This window comes from Sceloporus occidentalis, unplaced genomic scaffold (assembly GCF_023333645.1).
Source record: "Sceloporus occidentalis isolate IW3139 unplaced genomic scaffold, rSceOcc1.0.p SCAF_262, whole genome shotgun sequence".
Lineage (NCBI taxonomy): Eukaryota > Metazoa > Chordata > Lepidosauria > Squamata > Phrynosomatidae > Sceloporus > Sceloporus occidentalis.
The window spans coordinates 758468-780283 of record NW_028317242.1 but is presented as its reverse complement, the minus strand read 5'-3'; the positions used below and the strand labels follow the sequence as shown (position 1 = coordinate 780283).

Sequence of the window (21816 nt, the reverse complement as noted above, 5' to 3'; positions counted from 1 at the left end):
CAAATGCTGCATATTTACCAAGGTAACTCTTACTGTAACCTCAAAACCCTAACGTGGGGCTGTCAGTTTTCTTAAATTCTATAATTACCTAACTAGGGCTACAAGATAAACCTTACCAGGACAGGTTAAAGGATCTTAACCTATATAGCCTGGAAAAAAGACGGGACAGGGGGGATATGATAGAAACATTTAAATACTTAAAGGGAATCAACAAGATAAAGGAAGAGAGTTTATTTAAAAGGAGAAATAGCAAAGGTTTAATGGTAACATCAGAAAATATTACTTTACGGAAAGGGTAGTGGACGCATGCAATAGCCTTCCAGAAGTGGTAGATGTTAATACAGTAAAGTCATTTAAGCAAGCATGGGATAGGCATAAGGCCAAGCTAGATACAGGATAAGGGCAGGTACTAAAGCAGGGGCGTCCAACATGCGGCCCGCGGGACCTCGAGGTGCGGCTAGCTGCCCCCTTGTGTATTGATGCTGCCAGCAGTATGGGGTCTGCACTTACAGCCACCCTGTACCAGCATGTACTGGCTGACTTGGGATGATAGGAGTGTGGTAGCTAACAGCAATCACAGTCCCATCATGCCTAGGTTCCAGCATTTACTGGTTGCCTGGGTATAAAAAGAGTGTGTTTGCTGTTAGCAATCACACTCCTATCATGCCAAGTCATATTGTTGATTTTTTTTTGTCCAATTGTGGTGTGTTACTTTTAATAAAAGCGTGGTTACACACTAAAATTGGACAAAAAAGACAATGCCCAGCCAACCAGTACATGCTGGAATCTGGGTATGCCTGAGATTGCTGTTTACAATCATAATAATAATTGTTTGTACAATTTTGGTGTGTGACTTACTTTTATTAAAATGTGTGGGGGGTCATTTTCAGTTTCGGCTAAGTGAACCCTGAATTTTCGGTTTTGGTCCAGAATTTTCATTTTAGTGCATCGCTAAAATAAATAGAACTATTTTATTTTTACTTATCCAGAATCCTGCATTTGTAGTCACAAAACTTTCTAGGCCCAGAAATCAGTGAGAGGAAAAGTAAAGGTTTTGTGTCATTTAATTTATTTTAATCTGCATATTTTATTAAAGGCCATATTTTCTCTCAGTGAAAAATGAGTGCGGCCCACTGCAGAAAAAACTTGGACGCCCCTGTACTAAAGGAAAGTACTCAGAAGTTGGGCAGACTGGATGGGCCTACTGGTTCTTATCTGCCGTCACGTTCTATGTTTCTATGTAATGGAACGTATAGATAAGAATAGCCAATGTATATATTTATTAAAAATCCAAAGCACTGGGCCTGCCACACGCTGCCACGGAGCTTAACATTCATAAGGTGATGGTTTAGAACTAAACTCCTCCTAACAATTACATTGATTGACAAACAAAAAAGTACAGGCAGCTTTACTAAATTCATTTTGTTATGATAAAGGGAGTAATGAGAAGGAAAAGCTCCTCTTTAAAAAGGGACGGTGATAAGGCAGGCGATCCAGAGGGAAATAATTAACTCCCAAACCTCCAACATCATGATCTATGGAGAACACAACCCATGGTGCTGTATAAATCAATAAATAATAATTCCTACATCAGATCCTCATCACCGGTCTTGTCGTTAGATGCCCCTTACGGATACTTATCTGTCTCTCAATCTTCAGTCTTACATCAGAGAGAGAGAGAGACAGAGAGAGGGAGATATTGTCTAAGCTCGTTGAAGTGGGCCCTCTGTACCGGTTGTTCCTGTAAGGTCCAAATTGTTATGTTATACAGTATACTACTTAGTACGTCCCATTGTACAGCGCTACGGAATATGATGGAGCTATATAAATCAATTATTAAAAAAAAAAACAAGTGTGTACGATATTGTCGAATAAAGCCACAGATTAGACATGCTAATACAAAGAGATTTTATTATGTGAAATAATACACATATAAAACTGAAAAGAGAAGTTCATACTTCCAGTTTGAAAGCGGACTTTAAAGGCTTGGCTGAAAGAGATGGGTCTTGTCTTGTAACACTGAGCAGTTCGAACCCCTTTGTAAGCAGAAGGTGATGATAACTGTAACCACACGGCTAGAAAATGACTCGACAAACCCCCTATCACCGTAAATCATAAAGGAACGATACTACACTCGAGCTATGGCAGACTACATCTCCCAGCATGCTTTGCACATCCTTTTAAAATTCGCTCATGCCTGTTAACCATGGAAAGTGAGGGGATGCTGTAAACCTTAAACAAATCACAGAACGTATGGAATCTAGATTCAGTTGCTAAAAAGCTGTTCACCAAGTAGAGCATAAAAACGAGAGAACATGGCTTTTGATCATCCGTAGAACATACTGTAACCAAATAGAAGTATACCATACCGAAAGCTATACCAACAGGAAGGTAAATGGATTTGTGCAGCCTGTAATATAAATATTACATTGTTTTTTTGCAAAAAAAACAAAAAACATGAAAATTGTAATCCAGGTTCCCTTGTTGTGTTTTGTAAAGGTTAAAGATCACTCGGAATATAGTCCCTGCTTGTAGACCTCAGGGCAAAGGAAGAATCATCTAAATGTTCAGGAAGTGTAATTACCAAGGGAAAAAATTAATTACAAAATCCTTAGTTTCCATGCAAAGAAAAAAAAAATACAATAAAATCAATGAATTTCCCTAAAGGTTGATTATACAATAAAATAAAAAAGGATTCCAATCCCAAAGCTGAGAGATGTCCAACGTGAGATACATATTTGCAGCGAGGTACAAAGATGCGATAAACTAACGAGTTTAGGCGTAGATTACTAAGAATGACCGATCGAAGAGTCCTCCGGGTCCTGCAGATCAACCGTTTCAAAGGGAAAAGGAAACAAAACAAAAGCCTCCCAAGCGTTATCGGCCCTCTCCCCCCCGCGCCAAGTCATCTGAACGGGAGGGTCGGAGAAAACTCAAACTATTCCGAAATCTAGAACGACGACCGGCGTGGAATAAAAGCAAACGGGTGACACCCTGGCTTTATTCTGCCGAGTCGCATTAGAATTCAGCAGCTACCGCTGCTGTCCCAAAACTGCGACACCTGTCCCTCGGACAGTAAAATAGCTCATCAAACACGACACGTCCCTACAAGCTGCCGAGAGCTCCGCTTCAGCTCAGATGGACGGGCATGTAGTCTGGTCTTCTGGTCTGGAGGATTTTGGGTTTAGGTCCGCACATGCCGTCTTCATCTTCCACCAACTCTAGTTCATTTTCAGGATCGCTCTCGCAGACGTGGACCACAACGCTTGGCGTGGTGTCTGTTGCGGCGTGCAATTCATACTGTTCGCCTGTAAAAGAAAATAAAAATAAAAAAAAAAATATATATATATATATATAGAACAGATTCAATTTACAGATCCCACTGACACAATGAAAGAACATTTCCATTATACCCTTTACATGGTATTTTAAAGGGAAGGGGGGGGGGAATCTACACTTTTCCACTGCTCCACACCCCCACCTGACTGGACATAAATATTAATAAGACGCTCAGGCATCCAGTATCTGAAAGCCTCAGACATTTCTTGTTACTTGTCAGCAGCATTTGAAGGAAGGACCTCAGGTGCCTTAATACACGATATGACCAAAAAATTGAGTTTAGGTGCTTTAGTCGCATCCATTGCTAACAGGCGTATAAAATCAGCCCATAGGCAGCCGTCTCCATACACAGACATCAGCGGTAGAACGGGTCGTTCATGAAATTGGAGGCCGTTATAGGTCCCTAATATTAATGCCCATGGGTTCTGGAATGGTCTGTCCAACAAGCTCATAAAAAGGTGTGATGGCCGGGTGTCCTCATCCTGTCCCTTACACATTTAGGGGGTTTATAACGCTACAGACCAGCTTGCTCCTCAAATCCAACTATTGTTTGGAAAGCGGACGCTGTCAGATGCTACCGATAATAATTAAGGTATTAAACCCACAGACACAGATCCTCTGTAGAAATGCAACTAGAGCGTGATATTTGTCTCTGATTATGCTACATTGCGAGCCTGTTTTGAACCAAACACACATAGCAGGACGTCGCATTAATCTGACGGCACACAACATGTAATCTCGATAGTAGAGGTCTCTGCCAAACTCTGAAACATAGCATCTGCTGTATATCACAAAGCGGCATCACATGCAGGAGACAGGAGCACACCTGGAACAGCATCCGCCACCCCGACACCTCCGCATTAGAAGGAAACATTCTGTGGTCATTTCCCGCGGGAAGTTTCTGGATGCACAAAATTACTTAATTTTTTTTTTTTTTACAGGAAGAGAGACGATTCAGGAAGAAATTTACCAAAACTCCCTTTATATTCTGCTTGAGACCCTTGATAGGAGGGGGTAGGGGGGCAAACTGTGCATAAGGGGGAGAAATAATTGTATCAAATCTCTCCATGCACAAACGGTTAATCCTTTTAACAGCAATTCTTCTAGCTTTAATCCGAGTCACATTTTGGAGATTGGAAAAGGTAGTCCCCCGCCAATAAAATTTGCCCTCTCCCACTTCTCCACTAAAATCGTAATTTTTCCTTTCATCGAGAGATCTTTTTTAGAACGTTCAGAGATCGTCTGTAGTGAGTAAGCAAAGAACTGGAAATACAGCCTGCCAACAGTTCCCACATTAGCACAAGGATGGCGGAAAAATACGTGATGTTTGTCAGTCTTTTAACGGAACATGGGGGGGGGGGTGTTGCAGAAAATAAAATGATCTAGTCTGGAAACAATGGAAACTTGGCCCGACGCGTCTAATTGCAGCAGCTATTTCTGTAAGAATTGGCTAAAATGTTCTGCTTTTCACAGACTAAAACCATCGCTGGCACACAGTCATTTATTAAGCTGAGTATCTGACTCCTAAAGGCAAAGGCGTTTTAAAAGCTACGTTGTGCAGAATGCAGACAGATGTGACCCACGACATACTGTATCCACCACCAACCATTCCGAGAGGAAGCCGGTGGGTCAAACGTCTGGAGGAACATTGTGAATCGCACAAAGACGTGAGTCTCCTCACTAATTCTCCAACACAGTGGTCTCCTCGAAGACATATCATGTTTACACCACCAAAATATGAAGTGTGGAGTGGAGAACTCAGAGGAGATGAAGGTGTGTGCAGTTATCAGGAAAGGTTATTCTGGTTTAATGAAGAACTTGCTTGGGTTACTTGGGGTGAACCGGTTAGATACTTTGTGTTTTGTAGCTAGTCAGACGCTTGGCAAAGAACACGACCATAGGACAGGTTAGGAACATTTGTCATTAATTGTGTACGAATGATTAGTGTTCCTGAATCCCCGACCCGTAGGAGTTTCCTTCTGGCAGTCAGTCTCCATGCTAAAGGCCAACGGCTATTGAGAAGCATAGGTCTGGGGTTAAAGGTGCTGTTCCATCTGCGGTTCCACCTACTCAATCTAAACATCATTCCCGGTACCGCTGAACGCCTAAACCTTTACGATGGCAGGAACTCCAGCCATCGTAAGTGTGTTCCTTTTACATTTTCATGTTGCGGTGTGCAGGAGGTGTGTTCGGCCGAATATAATCTCCCCGAAACCGATACACTCACTTTCCTGCCACTAACTGACTGCTTCATAAAGCCAATCAGTCAAACCATTTATTTGGGAAAAATGCATATTAAAGTTCTCGCAGAGGGTTACGGAATATTTTAATATATACCGTATTGGCTCGGATATAGGCCGCCCCCGTATATAGGCCGCACCCTAAAAGTTTGGTGCTTTTTTAAACAAAAAGTTTTTTTCTTTAAAAAAAGCACCAAAAAAACATGCTGCCACTCTGTCTCTCCCCCCCCCGAGATATGCTGCCACTCTGTCTCTCCCCCCCCAGAGATATGCTGCCACTCTGTCTCCCCCCGGAGATATGCTGCCACCTTCCTCCTCCTCCCCCCGAGATATGCTGCCACTGTCCCCCCCCCCGAGATATGCTGCCACCGTCCTCCTCCTCCCCCCGAGATATGCTACCACCGCCCCCCCCCCCCCCCCCCGAGATATACTGCCACTCTGCCCCCCAGACTTACCAGAGCAGACTCCCGGGTGTCTTGCGGTGCCGGCGGGGGACATCTACGCAATACGCGTATATAACTTGTACACCGGAAGTTGTATACGTGTATTGCGTAGATGTCCCCTGCCGGCCCCGCAAGACACCCGGGAGTCTGCTCTGGTAAGTCTTGGGGGCAGAGGTAAAACGCATCGTGCGGACGGTCACCGGCTGCGGTGATGCGGGTAAACAACCTCCGCAGCCGGTGACCATCCACACGATGCGCTTAGACAACCCCCTGTGCCGGCACCCCCCCCCCCCCCGTGGAAAGTGCTGGCAGGGGAGGCGGTCTGAGCGTATCGGGGATTAGGATGCGGGGGATCTGTATCCTAACCCCGCTGGGGTTAGTGGGGGGGAAAAGTGCGGCCTATATTCGAGCCAATACGGTATTTTTCTTTAGCGGAGGTGTCCGGGACAATAGACTGATTTTAAGATTCACATGAGGGAATAAAAATACAGATCTGTCAACGTTTATATGCCCTGCACACCACAGAGGGGGAATAATCATTTCATAGGAAAAACTGAATATACGTCTCCATTCATAGTTTGGGTATGTATTATCTGAAGCCTGGAGCAGTGGGTAACTTGTGATATTACCCGCGACTAGTGGGAGTTGTTTGTTTTAAGTGAGATCACCCAGTGGATTAAGTACTGCAGTATGGCAACAAGCCACTAGGGGGCCCCATAATCCCATCAATTTAACACGTTTACTGCTGCTACATACATAGTATGTCTCTTAGAGGGGTGGCTCTGCCTACCTGGGCCAAGTTTCGATATGGCGTAGATGAGATCATAGTTGATCACTGGAGTGGCATCTTCTTGCTGCTTCCAACCCACCGGAGGAGATGCAGGAGGAGAGATTAAAAACTGCTTCTCCGGCTTTGGGGGCGCCAGATGCGGACTTCCTATGTGCAACGTCTACGAAACAAAAGGAAAAGGAAAACAACGGGAATAAGAGCGTCTTACTCATAGACTCACTAACATTCAATCCTTTATGTGAAGATAAACTACCGAAAAACATTTAGGTATCAAACACCATTTCTGTAACACAGCGAGTGAACTCTAATGGGGCAGACCAGATTGTGGCAGGTTTTATTTTTCTTTAAGTCTACCATGCAGTTCTAGACTTCTCTTATCATTTGTGTTTTCTAGAACTTAAAGATAGATGGGTATTTCTAATGGTCGGTGTCTGGCGGTTAAATCCAGTAAGCATCGTATTAAGATAATATTTAAGAAAATATGCAAAAAAGACAATAAATAGGAAGTCAAACCTGAGCAAAATACAGCTTGATCTCCTTCCCAAGAAATTCGCTCTTGTGCAGCTGGATTCTGGCCTCGGCAGCAGACAAGGGATTGCTGAAGTTTATCCGCACTCTTTTAAAGCTCTTAAAATACTGAAAAGTGGCGTCTTTGTCGAAGGCCCTGAATAGAGACTCGAATTTGGTCTGGAAGAAACAGAAAATAATATACGTTTGAGAAAATCGTATCAAGCCTCTCCGGTCATACAGAACAACAGACTTCTCGATCTACAAACACATTGGAGGCTGTGGAGGTTCCTGCCCACCAACTAAGTCATCGTTCCATGGACAAGCAGTCATTCCATTCCATAGATAAGAAACAGGACTGGTCACTAACTCCGCAGCGGTTACATAGAGACATGGAACCCGACAGCAGATAAGAACCATCCCACCCATCCAATCTACCATTATTCCCTGATGTGAAGACTTGGACCTTAATCAGTCCTCAGCCACCCATTGCCCTGATCCTCACCTTCAGCTGCCCCAGAATAGTTTTTTTTCTCCTACGTTTTTTTTCTTATTAGTAAAAAAAAAAAAAAAACAACAAAGAAAACCGCTTCTAAAAACCATGCATATTTCACACATTAAAGTACTTTTCCCGTAAAACGTTAAAGCGCAGCATCCTCATCTCCCACACTGCTCATCATAAAAAGTACCCTTAAAAAAAAAGATGGTTTCTATTTTCTGGTAAAAATGCTATTTTTTGAAACTCTCATTTAACTGGAGATCCCAATAAAGTAACCGACAATTTACAGTAAGCCACACGCGGGACCCCTGGGGAACACAAAGGGCTTCTCGCAATGTGAAAGCGAAAGCCTTTTTTCCCTCCTCCTTTCTTACGATTGTATCATTCTGCAGTAAAGAACATTCATCACCGACTCGTAACCCAAATGCCGATGATTTAAGGATACGATGACGAATTATATGTACAGTCTGCACAATAACTTAATATACTTTTCCATTATCACACCTGCCACTCTCCTTCTGGAAAGAGAAACAGCTGTCACTTCTCTGCTGTGGAAAGAATGTGGAGCTAAAGAAGAAAAACGTCCCCGACCAAGAAGCGCCTATTCATTTTCAGACCATTCTTTGTAACCGATATGGTATCTGAAGAAGCCATTACTCTGGGCTTGATGTATACATACACACATCCATACACACACATCAATACACACACACACACACAGGCATCCATACACACACATGCATCCATACACACACACACACACACACACACACACATCCAGGCATCCATACACACACACACACTATTTGTGATTGTATCAGTCTCTACTGTTGGGGGTTGCTGTTTGCAAAGGCTAAATTAAGTAAATATACCTCTAAATTGTTTAAAGTATATAATAATAAATCTCACACTCTTACAATTCTTATGAGAATAAATATGCATAATCTACTTTCGTGTTGTATGTTGCTTTGGACCACTTGGGGTGAACAAATCCAAGGAACTATGTATTAAAGAAGCGAGCTGGCACACAAGCTGATACATACTGGGTCCAAATACCCAAATAAAGCCAACCAATTCATCATACGTCTTGTAATGAAAATAAATGGTTTATTCTTCACTCGCACCATAGAGGGCGCCGACCGCTTACAAATCCAATCATTTACCAATTATTTCAATGTTTGTATCATTTACACTAAATAAAGAATTAACTCCTTGTCGGTTGAAGCAGCGAGCAAAGCGTTGTTATACTTTGTAGACTCCTCTGTCACTAAATGGGGTTATGTTCCCGTCCTAATTATTTGTAGGTACATTAATCTCAATTTGCATCACAATGAAGCCCAAAGTACACGATATATCTGATAAAGTGACTTCAGTGAATACCATCGTGTCTACCTGGGGGCGCTGGAGCAATTCAGTAGAATAGATTGTAAGCTCTTTTGAGGAGCCGTCCTCATCTTTTGGTTTCTGCAAGTCCATTGTTTTGTGATGCACTACTTTCTATGCCCTGTCTACCCGTTGTACAGCGCTGCAGAATATGACGGCGCCATGTAAATCAATAACGATAAATCAGATTTATAAAGGCGATCACATTATTGTCCGTAATCTCAGCACTCTGGGATAAGGGTTTATCTTCTAGAGGTTACAATATGGTCACTGAGGGTGATGGGAGTAGTAATCCCAAAACAGCAGAAGGAGCACAGCCCTAAACCTTATCAAGATCTGCTCTGTAATAAAAACGATAGGACTAATGCACAGTGTTATTGCTTTTTAGCAGCCAGAGGGTTAAATCCCAACTTTCCATTACAGTATAAAGAACTGTTTCATAATGTCAGTCGTATGTAAGAGACCAAACCCCAGACAGGAGCGTCAGAGACGACTAAAGCTGCCAACCGCCTCGACCTCGCTGAACTTGGACTAGAAACATAGAATACGATGGCAGATAACATCCATTCGGTCTCATATACTCCTTCCTGCTGTAAAGGCTCAGACGTTAATCAGTCGTTGGTCTCCAGGAGCCATATGCAGATTGAATGCAAGCTTACATTCCATCACTGCATTAGACTCTACCACTTCTGCTGGGAGGTTGTTCCATTTATCTAACACCCTTTCGGTAGAGAAAAACTTCCCTCTATTACATCTAAGCCTCTGACCCTCTCTGTATTTTGTTAAATCCCTTTAAAAGTATATAAATGTTTCTATCGCATCCCCTCTCAGCAGTACATAGTGAGACCCCTACTAGTAAACGGGGAAACGGTTTAATGAACCCCGTCATATACTTATATTTATGTTAATTCTAATCAAGAGTCAGGCGGTGAGATCATCCAAAATCCCGCTAGAAATCATTACAAAAACAGCCATTTATGAACAAAAAAAACGTAATACTGCAACATGCGATGAATGACTGAGTAGATGGCAAGACCGAGCCCAGCGTGAACGGACGGTGCCGGCAATCACTGCAGGCTTACCCTGGCTTCGCTCTCGTAGAAGAAGTCATCGCCAATCCCGCAGGCTACCAGCGAGGCGAAGCTGTAGTTGAAGTTTCTGAAATGCATGTTACTCGTGGGGTTAAAGGGGCTAGAGAGGAGACGGCGGCGGCTCCAGATCCCAGGCTGGGCTAGCGTTACAGTAAAGAGAGTTTATAAGGAAGCGGAGCAGCTCCTCCTCTGAAAGGGGCTGCAGAAGTGCAGCCAGGAGCACACCGTCAGCTGGACGGGTGACGTCAGCCTTAGTCACTTTCCCTATGCTAATTAACTTTGCTTTGGAGGATGGAAAAACAGCTGAGGTTTGCATAGCTTGTTGCTTTATCAAGCCCTCTTGCTACATAGTTTCCACTGCTTGTAATTCCATTCAGCACTCACACAACATGCTCTTCAGCGCAGTCCTTAAAGCCGACTTAAGATGGAAAATGTAAGAGCAAAATATGTTATCAGTCACAGGGGAGGGGGCACAAACAATAACACGCAGCTCTAGACAGTAACACCACAAGGGGTTAAAGCAGTCCAAGCTAAAAGTAGGACTGCAACACCTATTATACTTATCCAACCAGATGTTTGGTCTGCCGCTGCCATCAGCCTCGGACACAAACAACTCTGCTGTCTCTAGAGATATATGTGTGTGTGTGTGTGTGTGTGTGTGTGTATATATATATATATTCTTTGAACAAAAGAAGTTGTTAAAAGAGTGGGAATGCGGCCACAAGCGGAAGGTGTATTTCGGGGAAATAAGAGACCGTTACTTGGGATTATGGACACCAGTGGGAAATACTTGGCTTGCGTTGGTAAAATAAAAGGTTTTTGAGGAAGCAGTTAACATTTTGTGCGGCGTTTTTATGCTCTGGCACTATAGTTATTGTTTTTACAAAGCGCCATCATATTCGGTAGCGCTGTACAAAGTGTAAACAGGACATGACAAGTAGTATACAGCATAACAATTTGACTTACAGAAACAACAGGTGAGGAAAGCCCTGCGCAAAAAAACGTACACGTACACACGCTAACACACACAATACACCACAGCGGTCAATCACAGCTAAAAACAGATTATTGCACACCTGATAGACTATTACATGATAGCAATTTAAAATAGAAGTTGCGCTACGATTATATTCTGCAGTCTCTGTGCCATAATCATTACAGCAATACTAATAAATACCTCAAAATATAAACTTGGGGTTATTACAAGCCATTACTGGTGAATATTGGCAACATATTTAAAGGTTTGAATTAAAGGGAGAGAATTTTGAGTAAATCTATGAATGAGGCACCGTTAAGGTTGTTGATACAGATTTATATCAATCAGAAAATCTATAGACAATTAGATGAAGCCAAAGGTGCCCATAACCCCCCCCACAAAGCCATTGGCTTGTATACAGTGGCACCGAAGCCAAGTGCCAGGATGCCACCTAATATCAGACCTATAAATTGGGTAGAATGTGCGTGAATGATTTGTGGCACAAGTTAAGGGCCATCTTTACTATGAAGAACGCCTGATTCACACATTTCTACGACCCAATGGACTATTTTAGACAGGCTATAAAAGCGAGGGAATGAACGTAGCACAGGACATCCAGCTACGCTGAAACCAGGCCACGATTCCTTGAATGTGTAAGAATCACAATTCCACCAGCGAGAGAATGTTCACTTCGTACCTATTAGTTCATTCCAAGTACCCCGAGGACAGCCGAAAGCGATGTTTCTAGAAATGTTTTATATACAAAACATGCGGCGTTCTTTTTGAAAATAAACACGAGGCGGATCGAACGTTACAGTGAAACTTGTTTCAAGTTGTGTCTGGATTCTGCGACTTGACAAGTCCATGTCACCAGCTCAGGAATACGGTGACACGGGCAGCACTGTCCGGGGGCCGGCAGGCGGCACATGTGCAGCAAGCACCCCCTTTGATTTCATTAGAAGCATTTGCCTGCCACGACCTGACTGCTTCAAGTACCCAAGCAGTGGCAAGAGATGTCAAACAAAAAGGGAGGACATCAGCTGCTGGGCTGCAGCTTTTATCTAAAAAGTTTCTTTTTTTTGGTTTGTTTCTGAAGAATGCATATTAAAGTACTGTTTGCCGCCTTCTTTAGTCGGCCAGTCAGTGAAAACGGTCCCTTTAGCAGCAAAAATAAATGTGCTGCTTTAAGAGTTCTGATGCGCCGGGAGCCGGCATGACAAGAACCACGCTGACAAATAACACAGGTACAAATCTAATTCCCCTGGTCCTCCAAAGACAAAGAAACTATAGACCGTCGTCTGACACGGACCTTAAATGAACTCCCCGAGGAGGTGACGAGTGTTAAATAAATGCCAACGCTGTTCCTGTTTGCAAAGATGAAATGACAGAGAACATAAAAAGCCTTAAAGCGCCCACAAAGTTTGCTGAATAACGGCGTAGTAAATCCTTACCAACACAGGACAGGTGGAAATTTAGTACATAATAAAACGTAACGCGCTGAGGCTCAGCCATATCCATGGTTTATTATTGATCGTTCACCCACTTATCCACAGATCACGGTGTAGTACTTCCCCTCATCTTATTAAACATCCGCTTAAAGTAACTTTCCAACATTATATTTTTCATTTGTTAATGCATGTTAGAATGCACTCTGCATGGAATGTAAATCGGTGCATAATTCCTTAATTATTAGATTATCTCTCTCATTTGACTCCTCCCCCGACTGCTTCTTGTGTAAGCAGGAAGTGTACCTGCATTCATGTACCTGCACATGCTCTGTAGCATCCCCACTGAAATTAGCAGGAGAAGCAGAAGCCAATCACACGAATGCCAGCAAAATATCCGTGTTCTGACACCAGTGATTGGCTGTTGCTGCCGCCTCTCATTTCCATGGGAGTGCTGCGGAGCAAGTGCAAAGAAGCGTATACATGAATGCTTCCTGATTTCTGTAAAGACAGGTATGGGAACCGAGAGACAAAAGCCTGATGTTTTACCTTCAATAACTTTAGAATGCCTGCAAAGACTTCAATGCCATAAAATGCGTCCGGGTAAAATTGACCCAGGTGCACTTAACATCAAAATAGAGCTGGAGATCCCTTCAGTACCGCGCGGCTAAAGGTGAGAATAGAGTGATAATCATAAAAATCATAAGAAACACGTAAGGTGGGTCTCCAACATAAATGAGCTCTTTCTTCATGGATAATAAAAGATAGGGTTTCAGAAAGTGGCCTGAATATGGGGGACTAAGCAGATGCCACAGACCTTAACCAACTTTAATCGGTGCTTATTAAGGTGTTAAGCCATTCATGTATCCTCTGTCCTCCACACTTCTTGGCAGAAACAATAAGATCTCTCAACGGAGATAGGAGGCAGCTTGGGCGAACACTCACCCAGGGCAACACGGGAACGGAGGCAGCCTCCAGGTAAGGAAGTGGAGCTCTAGTGTTTACTACCATTTGCCATAACCGAGACAATTTAGCAGTTTTCTTTTTCCAGTTAAATACCGAGAAGTTTTTCCATCTAACGCACTGACAAATGCACACAACAAAGGAAAATAAAATGAAAATGAGCTGCGGTAACAGGTGTTCCATCAGACACATGATGAGGGCTTATAAACACATGCGGGTTTGGTTAAACAAGCATTAAAATGCGTCTTGTGTACCTAAGACAGGGCTGGCCAACGAAGAGCTCGGCAGCAGTCTGTGTGCTGGACTCCTCACCGCTTGCAGCCGGCGGTTCTGAAGTCATGAACCATGATAACAAAATACGAAGTAATGGGCATTTTATAACAAGCATTACGGAGGATCTCTCTCTTTATAGCAAAACAAAGCTAAAAGCGATCATACGGCAAGTGACCGAACAACATTACAGCATTCCGAGACAAGCATCTCTGTGCCCGTCTGCTCGTTGTATGCACAAAACAGAAGCATTGCTTGCTTCGTTGACCGGTGGCCATCGCCAAGCAGGCAGCACTTGCCAGGTGAAGCGGGCACAGAGAGAGCGAGTTTGGGCCTTAATTCCTCTCCCCTGGTGGCAGGGCTTGAATTAAACCCCATCAGCATCTGTCTGGGACAGCGGAACATTAGCTTGACAAACACGTGTTCCACCGAACCACAAGACAAAGAGCCAAGCAGCCAAAGGGGACACTATGGGCTTAAAGTTCAATGGACAATCCTGTCCGATAAAATTACAAAAGGTGACCGGTACATGGACAATGGGCATAAGCCTACTTCATAAAGCAGGATAAGACATTTGTAACAAAGCTGAAAAATGTAAATCACAAGCAACGTGCGTGTGAATAACAGAGAAGAAGGAACCCTGGGAGAAAGTGACTCTTCTCTTAATTACTTCAGGTTCCCATCTCCCTACAACCAACGTCCTCCACACATCCAGTTTGCTTACACGGATTTACTACACGGCGCTGCGGATTCCGTGGGAGCCATTTAATTCAAATATAATCGGTGATTATACATAATTCAGAGGCCGTTGAGAGGTATTGGCAACGATTTGTTTCTGTTGATGTTATTCGTTAAAATGTTTTGAGATCTTTACGACGTAAAACCGTCCTCGGCATTCTGTTTATAAAGAAATATCGCTTCTGGTTTTAAGTATTATTTATACCGGAATCGTCCTCCACGGCCACAAAAAGCTGGATTGCGTCCATCACATACGACAGGTTACATTCTTCTCTGATTGTCCTTTTCGCGAAACTCACGCAATTCCACCTTCTTGGCCTAATTTCTGAGACAACTAAATTGAAGCCACTCAACTTTTTATCGTCAACAACAACGTGATTAAGCCATGCATTCGATCGCTCAGAGGACCCTCAGAGGCTAATGGAAACTTGTACAAGATTGTTTTTTTGTGGAAATCATTCTACATTTTAATTTCCATCAAATGCTAAAGAAAAGGAAAAAAAAAAAAAAAAAAGATCATGGAAAAGTAACGTCACGGATGGAGTTGACAGCTAAATAATGGTGGGGAAACTTAATCTAAGGAAACTTTATCAATTATTCAGACTCCCTGAATATCATCTTGCACTAAGCAGACCTGACTTAACTGGGCTGAAGAAGTACTGAATGCTTCAACCCAAATCAACTTCTAGCGGCTAATGCTGCTTTGACTTAATTGGCAAATGGTTATGGAATATTTTTAAGACAAACTGAAAAAGTCCTCAGTGCTGTTAAAAGAAAATAAATTCAGATATATATATTTTTTTATACAGACAAGGAGAATAATGAGATTTATTTTATTCTTGGTCTCCGTCAAGGATGACTTCAAAAGTAAATACAGTTCTGTGTTCCAGGGTAACCCTTTGCGCTATTTAAAGGAGGAACGGGCAAAAAGAAAGTGAGATATATGGATATGGTGAGGCAACACTGGTAACAATGTTTTCAGAAGCTCTAGAATGTAACAAAAATGGGGCAAGAACCGGGAAACAGTAAGCCACGTCCGGTCGCACTACGAGTAAAAGCTCGCTGATAAGAGAACCCACAGGAAAGCGAGCGATATCTGGTACGAGGTCACTAATCGGATCACATTCAGATGCCTAATATCACGCTATGTTTTTGGAGTTCACCAGTGACTGGTTTCAGGCTTATGGCAGGGACAATGCATACCTCCCATGTGTCCTGGTTTAAGTAGGGCAGTATTTATATTCAGGCGCTGTCCCTGTTCGCTGAACCACCTGCTTTGGGGGGCATCAGGGATTATCCCCGTCTTAAAGGAGCTGTAAGATTGAGGTCTGTGCTATTGCTCCCGTGATGTGCTCTTTGGGGCCTTTGAACCGGCACCCACCTCTGGCCACAACACCTAACACAGGTATCCCAATTTGGGCACCTGAAGTGGTGTGACAATGTCTGGGCAAATCAGTGGGTCCATTCATGAGTGGGTAGATTCAGGGTGTCATGCCATTCACTGCTACAATTTAACATTATTATTTTTCATTGATCTCCGTGGAGCCATCTCCTCCGGTTTCCTAACAAGATAAAACTCTGGTTCCCAAATCCTAGCCAGCTGTTTATGTGTACGCAAGCAGAAAAGTCCACTGAAACGTTTTGGGATTTTGGCAGTAAAATTCTCTTCCAGATCTGTACCAGGAGATTTTTGAATACCAAACTGGACGTATTTTGGAAACGTTGTACGAAACAATTATTATTGCTTTTTAAAAATCAAAGCACAAAAATACTATTTATTTAGTTTTAGTTGGAGACGACCTTACATTCCAGTAAAGATGTTTTGCTTGTTGACAATGTCACAACACCCCAAAAAACAAACCGTAATCTGAGTTTAGTATGCCAAGGCCATTACCCAATGGAGCCATTTCAAGTTCCTTGGCCAACAAGCAGATTTAACGCTTCACATTTCCTTCCTACTAAAAAGGCTCAATGGTACCCAATAACTTTGCATAGTTCATTAGATAGCTGATGTCACATCATAAGAGAGAATTGACGTTGCACGAAACTCATGGATGATGATGCCATTGGCTTATAGGTTAATAGCACCAACGAAGGTAGCATGGAAATACAGAGACAAAAACAAAAAAAAATCCCATAAACACCTTAAAAAAAAATAAAAAATCTCCATCACTTTAACCAAAGAGCTTTGTGTAAATTAAAAAGGCTGTGGGATGCACCCCTTGGGGTACGATGGACATAAATTGGTTCCCTATCCCTGCCATCCTGGCTTTCTTCTCCGGGGTCTGCCCACTGCCCCCAAGTTTAAGCTTTCTAATTTTAGGCAAAGGTAAAAAATATATATTTTTACCAACGACACTTGAATTCCTTTCAAAAAGCTCAGCTACTTAGCATCTTAACTTCTATGGAAGCAGTAAGGGTGTACTTAGTTTTTCCATACATGGCTTCTCCATTTTGGCTTTATTTTTGTTGAAGAAGTCACAACACGGTGTAATATGTGTACCGTGTTCATCTAGGTAATTTTTAGACCTGCTAAGGAACAAATGATTGTTATGTCCTGATATATACAATGTGTATGTATATATTTTCACAATCCCTGTTGGGATATACCGATTTAGCATTTAATTTCATCACACTAAACCATGCGTTAACATGACTGCTATGTAGTTCATATAGCTCAGAACAATCGGAAAATATTTAATACCCTACCTGCCGCATGGAACTATTTCACTTCTAAATCTGGTAACGCTATTCCTTATAATTTATTTAATTATGCCAGGCAGGTTAACCAACTGCTTATTTCTGGACCCCAATTACAGGTTTTACATGTCTTGATCTCTACGTGTGTTCACATACACATATAATTAAAAACGCATTTGTGGGGTGTGCCATTTTTCCAAGTAAGCTGAAAACATAAATATTCAAGAGGCCGATATTTGCTGACAATATAATCACGCACCGGCTGAGATTATTCTAGGGAAACAAAAATGACTAATGAATCATTTAGCCAAAACCTGGCTGTGCAATAGGAGGCGCCAGGGGTTTAAAGTGCGATGGATGCCCTGCAACAGAGCAACATCATCAACAAAAGCCAGCCACATGCATGCGGGGAAGCGATTCTCAGAACAAGTCTAAAGCTAAATTCCTACATGTACATTGGCAGTGCTCACCCCTCTGGTATTCAAAGGGTTAATAGCAGGCCCTGTCATCAGATAAAACGCTGTTAAGAATGGATATTCTATTAAAAGCAACAGACTTTTCTTTAATGTTATTTTAATGACGGTGCATTTACTAGAAATTTATCAAGTAACCTTTTCAGCCAACAAGTTAACAGTGACGGGGTTCAATTCTGATCCATGTTGCCCTGACAGTGGGGGGCTGTGACAGAGATAAATGGCTCCTATTTATGAATTTATATATATTATTATTTATTTTTACAAGGAGACTCCAGCAATCACATTCACTTTAGCATACACTATAGCGGTGGTCTCCCTGTATATTTTTGGTGGTGTTACTTTTGCAAATTAAAGAAGCAGCCAATCGGTGGCAAGAACCAGGGAGGAGCATGAAGGCAGCTGCAGCAGCAGGGCTGCAACATCTCGGTCAGTTAAGTGTTTTACTCCCCCCCCCCCCCTGTTTTTGTTTTGAAGAATACATATTAAAGTGCCCGCAGAGGGTTAGGGATACTTTAATACGCATTCTTATTAATGGGGCTGCCAAGAACATTAAACTGTCCAAAAGGAGCCACCATCATGCTCAGAACAATGCTCTATGAGGATCCGCCGACCAGCACAGGCCATGTTACAGTGTGCGGTTATGGAGTACACACCATGCTATATATAACTGCCCGGAGCTGTTTCTTTGTCGCACGCACCTGATTAGGCTGTGTTGTGTGACCATTTCAAAACACAAATTTCCACAGGGCACAGCCTCGCTGAGGGCCGTTTATTTCTGCCGTGTTCTCTCGTCGGGCAGCTTTGATCTCGTTCCCTTGAGATAGTGACGTACCCATGCATGGCAAAAAAAGGGACACCGGGGATTACAGCGAGGAGGAAAAAGGGCATATTCCCTCTGAGGTGCCAACAGGTGCCGACAGGCCGGCCGCGATTAGGTCAAGAGGTAAACTCTGTTCTAACTGTTGGCAGTGAATAGATTTTAAGACATCCATGAGATCGCGATTATTCAACGTCAGGCTGGTCTGGCGAACGCTACGGAGCGCAGAGATTTGTTTTTGCTTAGTGTTCCGAGACCAGAACACCCAGACGAGGGTTTTCACTGTGGGGGGGGGGGGGAGAATAATTAAAAATGCTGTATATCGAGAAAAATATCTGACCCGTAGCCTCCAATCACAAAGAAGCAGCGGTCACAAAAGTTTTTCTCCTTAGGACGGTTTCAATGCTAAGAGGTAAACCAGAGGACAGGAGGGTTAGAGGTGCTCGCTACTTAGATAAAATATTTACTAAACTCTCTAGCATGTTAAGAAAAGGAAAACGTAGCCGTGCGTTCGTCAGCACAGAAGCTGCGTTAAACAATCTATGAATGGCTGCTTTTGCGTCACATGACAATTAGGTGTTCCCGGTACAAAGTATCAACGAGGCAAAAACGTTTAAATAACTAAAGAATTATTTCTAGGAAAGGATTTGGGGTTTTGGCAGGAATGTATCAGTTGGTCTCAGTATCTTCATACTTCTTGAATTTATGTATTGTAAGAAACACTGCATACATTGTTGGTGCTATATAAATAAAAGATAATAAATAATAATAATAATGTATTATTTATCAGAGCGGGTGAAAGCCATTCCCAAAATTCCCCAGACCAAAAAGCATGCGTATGGGTCTAATATATATAAGATCTATATCTATCTATTCCTAGAAGTGGAGTTTCTTCATCCAGGGAAATAGTTTTTATTTTCCAAAAGTTGTATTCGGATTTCTTAATTTCCTACAAACATCCCCTCCCCATCCTGAGTAACTCCATTGATGCCAAAAAGCGATAGATTTATGTGTCAGGACCACACGGAGCTCGGTTTCTTAGAAAAAAAACCAAAGCCTGCCATTATTTCTTCCTAATAGACGCTCGTATATCGTACTGAACCTCGTGGAAAGTACCTTGGATCATTGTGTTTCAAAACAGCGTCACTTATCTTAACACAGCGATTGTCTGCAGTGTGCGCGGTTCTGTAACTCATCACTCAACACTCTCGGGTCTTCTACGGTTAACTCAATCAAATTATTATTGCGCAGCTTTGCAGCACACAGCAGAACTGGCATTAAACCAATTCATTAACATGGCTACCAAGCGTCTGGGATCAGACCACCCCAGGGAAAGGGCTGCAACTCCCAACATCATATACGCTCGGTTTGGATGCAGATAGAGCTATCCTACGATATGAAGTCAACACTTAAAGATGGCGGCACGGACTGGTGCCTTGCATTAGCCGTGGAAAGAAAATGGGCCAATCTGGTAAAAAAGTGAATGATATCAGATTGCAAGCTTCTGGAATTTATTAAGTATCTCGTTCAGGCCGAAGAAGAGACCTAAGTGGTTTTGAGAGCTTGCAATCTAACACAAACCCATTATAAATTATAAATTATGACCCAGCAGTGGCTACCGACGTGTGATGCTCTGGAAGAGGAGCTGAGAAGCACATTTACCCAGCAGCCTCCGCATCCGACCCCTAGGGCCTGCCATTGCTAGATAATGCTGACACGGCAACTTTACATCCTATGTGAAGCCACCGGCCATCACCCCAGCATTCCCTACCATAGAGAGATCATCAATTCTTAGGGACAGTGGGTGGCAGAAGAGCCAAGTACACACTGTTGTGGCCCGATGGGAAAGTTCTTAGCAGTAATGGAACTACAACAATCATGACCGGCAGCCAACATTCTAGAAGAAACTGAATGAACACATTAAACAAGATCTGAAAAGGTATTGGGATACATTAACTAAATATTGCATTGGTCCAGAGGGGTTTTTCACCCAAGTGTATTACATTCACAATGACAGCTGATGGGGTAACACATTTTTGGGGCTGAGCCAACATTAAATTGAGTCCAGACATTCAAGTCACTGCATTTTCCATTAATATTCTAGTGGTAACAGGGGAACATTACTCAAAGGCAATTTTCCAACAACCCCTAAATTGAATGTTTTAATAGCAAACAATTTACCCAAAAGCCCCCATATTAAAACAGCACATAAGCCCAGGGAGAGTTAAAAAAACCCCAAAACAAACATAAAAAATACAAGGAAACTGCTAAATGAATAACACATTTCATTCAATGGTGAGATCATGTGGGTTTGTTTCCTTTCCATTGTTCAGGAGGTAAAAAGAAGAGCCCTTGTTACAAGAACAAAAAAAAGCAAGTTTATTTCTCGTTTTACCATACTGGGGAGTTTGTTCCTGTACATGCTGTTTTTAGCCTGGGTAACGGACACGGGTGCAGAAATCATGTGACATACATAACAGTAACATCAATAAATGGTTAATTTTAACCCGTGCAGCTGCAGACACATCTAGTGACTCCCAGGGTTTGACCGAGAATCTCCCAATGAAGCCCGGCTTCTTCGGATCAGGCTCTACTTTCTGCAGACAGGGGGCGTGGCTGCTCCCCACCCTGTCGGGCTGCACTTATCTCATTGGGCAGCCACCGGCCTTAAAGTGCCAGCGTTGCCTTGTGACTGTCACCCTGGCCCATGAATGACCACTTAAGCCCTGATTGCATTTTCAGCAGATACTACAGCCTGAACACTAATATTAAATTCGACAATATACAAAATTGACATTAAGACACACTGGTACATGCAGAAAACGGCCTTGGTCTGTTACATAAATTATACGTATCTGATGAGGTGTAGGATAAGAATACATCCACCTACTTATACAATGGTGCTTTTATTGAACAATAAGGGCATGACTTCATGACTTCATTGTGAATGTCGAGTATTATTTGAATCCTGAATCGTTTACAGTTAAGGCCCCGTCTTAGTTTAATCGTTACAAATAAGTCTGACTAGTTCAAGTTGCTGGCGCAGGTTTCCTTGCCATAGCTTAACAATGGAGCTCACCCCCCCTAAGAAAGAAAGAAAGAAAAAAAAAAAAAGATCCAAAATGTAATCGAGCAAACA

The 21816-nt window shown here is 42.6% G+C and overlaps 1 protein-coding gene across 2 annotated transcripts in view; it reads right to left on the bottom strand.

The window, feature by feature from the left end:
- Nucleotides 1-3129: 3129 nt before the first annotated feature.
- LOC149275854 (calcipressin-1-like) overlaps nt 3130-21816 on the bottom strand; it is a 43102-nt gene continuing 24415 nt past the window's right edge. The window contains exons 1-4 of one of the 2 annotated variants that reach the window (XM_089504236.1): nt 10284-10370; nt 7326-7499; nt 6813-6972; nt 3130-3308 (exon numbers count right to left, since the gene is read on the bottom strand). In XM_089504236.1, the coding sequence (XP_089360362.1) occupies nt 3130-3308; nt 6813-6972; nt 7326-7499; nt 10284-10370 (600 nt within the window). Of the gene's footprint in view, nt 3309-6812; nt 6973-7325; nt 7500-10283; nt 10371-21816 lie in introns of those variants that run through there. The other variant, XM_089504237.1, reaches the window with a different exon arrangement.